This window comes from Populus nigra, chromosome 6 (genome assembly GCF_951802175.1).
Source record: "Populus nigra chromosome 6, ddPopNigr1.1, whole genome shotgun sequence".
Taxonomy (NCBI): domain Eukaryota; kingdom Viridiplantae; phylum Streptophyta; class Magnoliopsida; order Malpighiales; family Salicaceae; genus Populus; species Populus nigra.
Window position 1 is genome coordinate 19,463,490 of NC_084857.1, and position 6,634 is coordinate 19,470,123.

Here is a 6,634-nt window from a genome sequence, read left to right on the forward strand (position 1 = left end):
TTTAAGGCAGAACCTTGGAGAATAGAACCCAAAGGAGAAGCCTTTTAAATAAAGAATTTGCTTTCCTAATTCTCTATTTTTCAAGTCCTTTCTCCCCTTACATAATACCTCAAAGTGAATTAGAAGTATTTGTTATCATCTGAAGAGACATGACACTTCAGTGAGAAGTTGTTAACAAGTTTTATATATATATATATATATATATATATATATATATATATATATATATATATATATAGAATAAACTAAAACAAATTTGTAAATCAATGAAAAAAGACACTTAACACTAGGAACAATTCATGATAAACTGCATTGTCTATTTGTTTTTTCATTTTGGCCATCAAGTTTTTAAGCTGGGCAATTCCACCCTCAAAAGATACAACACCATAGTGTTTTTTTATTATTATTAATTTTTTCAATTTGCATTATCTCACAAGTGTGGAGTTTTGATGGATATTCCAATATGAATTGGGTTATGATTTTGCAAAATCATGATTTAACTGGGGTTGAAAATATAAATTATAAAAATCAAGTAGAGAGAGAGAGAGAGAGAGAGAGAATAAACTAAAACAAATTTGTAAATCAATGAAAAAAAACACTTAACACTAGGAACAATTCATGATAGACTGCATTGTCTATTTGTTTTTTCATTTTAGCCATCAAGTTTTTAAGCTGGGCAATTCCACGCTCAAAAGATACAACACTATAGTGTTTTTATTATTATTATTAATTTTTTCAATTTGCATTATCTCAATAGTTGAGTTTTGATGGATATTCCAATATGAATTGGGTTATGATTTTGCAAAATCATGATTTAATTGGGGTTGAAAATATAAATTATAAAAATAAGACCATATTTGACAGAAAAAAAAAAATTACCTATTTAGATTTAGGAGGGAAAACTTTAGTTTGACCTCTCAAATTTTAATTTTCCGATCATTGGGTGTTTGTTGTTATGAGAATTCATGTTTTGAAATCAAACTTTTTTTTCTTTACATTTCAATTATTGTGTATTGAGAGATGTGAGAGAAAGTTGGAAAATTTTGAGAGAAAATGCTTGAATGACTACATTTCAACTACAAAAAAATATCAATCTTTGTGCCAATTAATTCATCTTCTCGATTGGAGTTTAATGAAGATGATGTTTTCCTATAAACATGTCAGAAAAGTAGATCAAGGTCCGTTAAGTTTTTTATTTGTAAATCATTGTAGAAAAAACATTGTATAACTAATTCACTATGGACCACACTATTTATTTTGAATAGTGCAAATTTTTTTCCTTTTCAACCATCACGCTTATAATCTTTGTAATTTCATCCTCAGAAGTTACAATACCATGGTTTTTTTTCATTTCAATTTGCATTTTCTTATATATGATGAGTTTTGATGGATATTTAGATATGAATTAGTCTTTGATTTTGCAAAATTAGAATTTAATTGTTGTTAAAAATACGAAATATATGAATAAGGATCAAATTTGATAAAAAAAAATTCCCCATTTAGATTTTGTAGTGGAAAACTTCAATTTGATCCCTCAAATTTCAATTTTTCTATTATTTGATCCATGTCATTCTGGAAATTTATGTTTTGATACCAAACTTCATTTTCTTCAAGATTTAGTCATTGTGTTGAGTGAGGAGAGAGAAAGACATTGCTGAAAAATTTTAATGAAAAAAAAATGCTTAGATGGTCATATTTCAGCCATCAAAAAGATTGACCTTTATATCAATAGGTTCGTCTTCTCGAATGGAGTTCAATTGAGGTGGTGTTTTCTTATAAACATGCTAAAAAAATTACATTAAAGTCCGTTAAGTTTTTTTTTTATTCGTAAATCATTATAGAAAAAACATTTTAGCACTAAGAATAATTCATTATGGATTGCCTTGTTCATTTTGAATAGTGTGATTTTTTTCCATTTCAATCATCAAGATTTTAATCATTTCAATTTCATCCTTAAAAGTTACAATACCATGGTTTGTTTATTCATTTCTTTCAATTTGTGTTATCATGTGTTAAGATTTGATGGATATTCGAATATAAATTAGTCTTTGGTTATGCAAAATCAAGATTTAATTAGGGTTGGAAATAAAAACTATAAGAATAGGGATCATTTTTGACAAAAGAGCAAAAAATGCCATGTTTAAATTTTTCATGAAAAACTTCAGTTTGATCCCTCAAATTCAATGTTTTTTGTTCTTGGTTGGTTATTGAGAGATGGAGAAAAAGTTGATAAAAAAAAAATTAAGGACAGAAAATACTTGAATTGTCACATTATAGCCATAAAAAAGATCAATCTATGTCAATATACTGGATTTCAATGAAGGTGGTGTTTCCTTATATAAGCCATTAAAAATCAATCGAGATCTATTAAGTTTTTGTATTCCTTCAATTTGTTTTTAATTATTAAAGGGTGTTTTGATGTTAGAAAAAAGTTTATTAAGATTCTTTACTTCTTATTGGGTTTTTGAGGTATTTTTAGATGACACCAAGTTGAAAAACTAGTTCTTGTGGTCCAAATATCTTAACCATGATTTTCTAATCAAAATCTATCTAAAAAATGATAAGTCGTTTGCCACAACAAATAACTTGTCTTGGTTACAAAAAAAAAAGACAAATTAGAGCAGGCCAAAGACCTCTTAAGTGCACGGGCAAAAGCTACCAAGCCCATCACGCCTTGGTTTTTTATGATAGGTCATGTGCTACGATTCAAAGAGATTGCCTATCTTAGCTCTCTCTTCTTCTTTTTAGATTATTTTTTAAAATATTAATTAATGTCATCTCTCTTATTTTTCAAAACTATTTGGTTTAACTTTATTTTTAAATAGTGATTGATTTTTTTTTACAAGTTTAAATAATTCAAAGGGATTAGTATAATTTGTCTCCAATCTTTTTCCTCATATTTTATATAAATTAATTGTATTTATATAATGCATTTACAAATATATCATTAGCAACAACAATTAGTTTCTTGTTGTTGTTACAAATTACAAAAATATCATTACAAAAATATCATTTAGCATCTGAGATAAAATAAATGAAAATAGCAGCCGGTCACGTACATCTATTTTTTACTTTTACTATAAAAAAATAGTTTCTTGTTTTAGTATTTTGTTAGCTACGGCAACTATTTCTCAATTTATCAGTCCATGTAATTTTTAATTTATTTTATAAAACATAAACATTATATTTTCCAGACAAGGTGTTACTTGTGTGTGTCTGTGTGTATCTTGAATTTCCTAAAACCAAAATGGTTGTGAGTGATGCTAATTGCTAGCTGTCAAGGAAACTTCTTCAAGCTAGGGCTTCTTATCAATTATTTCTCAATCAGGAGTTTTTATTTTATCTTATTCATTCATATATACTAGGGTTTCAAATATTAATTTAATGTTTTTTCAAGAAAAAAAAAACACTACTAAAAGCAAAAGTTGTCAAACACCCCCCCCCCCACCTAATTAAACTATATGTATTACTTGAACAACACATTAAAATTGATATTATTTAAATGTTTCAAGAAAATGAAAACAGCATTTAAAATAAAAATGGAAGTCATGTTATATTAATAAGTGATTATCAATAAAGACGATGGAGTATGAAGGTGATTACTTTATAAATGCTGAAAACAAATAAATAAATAAATCTGTCGTACCCAAGATCCTGGCCTAATTGGCAAAAACAAGCCCAGTCTACGAGTCTTGAAGAGGGTGAGCGTAGCTTCGCCCAGTCCATATTCTTAAAGTTATTATAAAAAAAAAATTAAAAAAAAATTCAGAAGTCGCTAGAAAGTAGAAGCAAAAACAATAAATCTTATTCAAAATATTCCCTGAGAACAGTTGTAGAAAAAATCTCAACCATTGAATTTGTGGGATCCATCCATGAGATTCCCTCACAGGGTTGGACTTGCAATGGGGGGGCAATTTTTCATTGAAGCATGGAAAACAGATTTTGAACCAGTATGCATCTGAGAAAGATGTCCTAAAATTGACCTAGAAAGATCACAAGGTTCACAAATTCTACCTCTGATGAAGTGTGTGTGTAGTGACGGAGAGTGTGTAGAGATTCAAGTTACAACCAGGTTGCTTAGTGACCCATTTGAGGATTTGCGAAGCTAGCCTCTCATGGACAGGAAGAATAAAAACTCGTCATGATTCATTAGTTTCTTGTAAGAAAAATAAGATGTTAAAGACTCGCCACTTTCTTTTTTGCAGTTCAGTTGCTAAAGAGCCATGATTCCACAGTTTAATTATGCTGCAGTGCTCAGTGTCCAGCACTTCAATTAGGACAGGAAGGATCCTAATGCAAATTAAAAGCAGGACCTATATAAATCCAGGGGCAAAACAATGACTTTTGCTGCGATAACTAGTTGCTCAGCACTGGATGCTATAACATTCTCCACGAAAGTATAGAACAGTTTTGTTCTCTTTTAAAAACTCTACCCATTTTCCTTTTTTTTTTAAATGAAAAATTATACCAGATGTCTAGAACATAGAAACCAAAGTAATCCATACCTCAGGCAATATGCTCTGCCAGAGCAAGGATCTTGACATGCTTTTTTTTCCTCAGCTCATGTGGAACTGGCCCAAAAACCCTGCTCCCCACTGGCTGGCCTTGCTTGTCAATAATCACTACTGCATTATCATCAAACTTGACCTCACTCCCATCACAACGGCCACGCTGCATTGCAGCACGCACTACTACACCTCGCACAACCGCGCCTTTCTTCACTTTTCCATTTGGAGCAGCTTCCTTTACAGAGGCAATGATGGTGTCCCCCAACCTTGCCCCTTTCCTCCCCTTCAAAGGTTGTATGCACATCACCTTTTTTGCTCCTGAGTTATCCACAACCTTGAGAACAGTCCTCATCTGTATGAAAGTTCTTTGATGCTGTAAAAGTGTAGCAGGACATTCAGACCATGATCATGAGGAAGATAACAGAGAAGAAAATTAACTGATCCTAGCAATAACTGATAATGTTAGGCATTGGTTGAGATAATCTACGTCCCTCAACATGCAAGAAACACCTTTCTCCCTTGTTTTAAGTACTCTCGAGGAAAACTAGGCACAATTGTAAATCCCTTGAATCGAAGTGAGGGAAATATGGCTTTTTCAGGAGAACAAGTCTCTTCCCAGCAGCCATTCACATAGAAAATAGCAGAACTCCTTCACGATTTCAGAACCCAGTAAAAAAAGCCATTTTACTTGACAGTTTCTTGCACATCTAAATGCAACCTTTTCAAGTACATAGGAAATATACCTCAGAATTTCTGATACTTCCATGATACAAGACACTTGATTAAATCAAAGTACATAGAGAAATAATCTGACCTGAGATAAGAAATTACTCCATGTCATTCGAGTGGCTGTGCTCAGTAAATTAGAAACATTGGTACCAAGGCCCCTGAACAATGAACAGTCCCCTAGTTTTGTTTTCCAGTACATCATACAAAAAATACAGTAAGTGGATATATATAAAATTTTGTTACTTAATCATGCAAACTAAACTAAGTTCGTGGTTTTCATGAAAAGAAATCAAGGACATAGCATCACCAAGAAGTTAAAATAATTAAACAAGTACAAAAAATGCTCAAGAAAGCTAAAAAATATCCATATTTGGCTGACTGTCTCATGCGTAATTTATTTTCATAGCTACTTCGCAAGGAACAAAAATTTAAGAAGCAAGCCATCACTACTCCATACCAAATGAACCAATAATTTTCCATGCTATGATAGCTCAAGTGAATAACCGTGTGACAGTTACAGTAAATACAACCTTGAGATGTTATAGAACATGGCAGACTTTCATTGTTCTTAAAATGTGGCAAAGCTGTCCAACACAAATAGTCCTTCCAAATCCAAGTGCCCCATGTTGTACGAGGTGAAATAAAGCTACATCATTATTCCACTAACTGCAGCATTCTATGTATCATGGTAAATTTAGGACTTCAAGTACATTTTTCTAATACATCCAACCAACATGATGAAGTTGAAAAGGAATCAATTTAGGACTTCAAGGTCTTCATTATCGAAACCTAAAACCCAAGCTAAATGTCTCCTAAGGATACCTAATTCAACTGAAAACAAGCAGAAAACTTATAGTCTCATCAAAAGCTTAAGATGCACACAACCCAAGCCTTTTGAGCTTCAGATAGCTGCTTGCCTTGAGCATGGATTTGAATCTAAAATCCCCAGAGTAAAAAAAAAAACCCACAAAGACATGTTGAATCCTAATATTGTATATTCTCCTAGAATGAACATCCAAGCTCCTTAACTACGAAAAGATTAAAACTCTCAAGAAAATCAAGCTTTAAAAAATGTGCATAACACCGCACCACAGAAACTCGCATAAATGAAATGAAAGAAAGGAAACCCTAACAGAGCAACAGGGATTCACGCACCACGAGAGCATTTAGAAACGAAACTGGCAGCCATTTCTCTAAAAATCTTGGGCTCAAACGAGGAGAAGACAAGGTTGCCGAAAGTTACAGTGATGGCTGCTTGGAATGTGAAGTGTCTGTCTAGAGTACAGAAAGAGAGGGTTTCTCCGTTCTTTTATTTATTTATTTATTTCTTCTTCAGTATTTTGAACTTGGACTAGGTCTAGGCCCCTCCCTATCAATAAAGCATATTATAATTATAA

General features: G+C 31.8%; 1 protein-coding gene across 1 annotated transcript; it reads right to left on the reverse strand.

The window, feature by feature from the left end:
- Positions 1–4,291: 4,291 nt before the first annotated feature.
- Positions 4,292–6,587, reverse strand: LOC133696155 (large ribosomal subunit protein uL14mz). Its single transcript, XM_062118220.1, has 3 exons — positions 6,393–6,587; positions 5,323–5,414; positions 4,292–4,881 (listed from the first exon to the last, which is right to left on the reverse strand). Exons 1-3 carry the CDS (start codon positions 6,424–6,426, stop codon positions 4,507–4,509), a joined length of 501 nt encoding a protein of 166 aa, XP_061974204.1. The 5' UTR covers positions 6,427–6,587; the 3' UTR covers positions 4,292–4,506.
- Between the last annotated feature and the right edge of the window lie 47 nt (positions 6,588–6,634).

What these genes read in the sequence shown, in the direction of transcription:
- LOC133696155 (XM_062118220.1), bottom strand. Translation starts at nt 6,426, where the DNA reads ATGGCTGCCAGTTTCGTTTCTAAATGCTCTCGTG. An exon ending in CGTTTCTAAATGCTCTCGTG is followed by an intron (nt 5,415 to 6,392) that starts GTGCGTGAATCC and finishes AAACAAAACTAG; the next exon opens with GGGACTGTTCATTGTTCAGG. An exon ending in GGAGTAATTTCTTATCTCAG is followed by an intron (nt 4,882 to 5,322) that starts GTCAGATTATTT and finishes ACACTTTTACAG; the next exon opens with CATCAAAGAACTTTCATACA.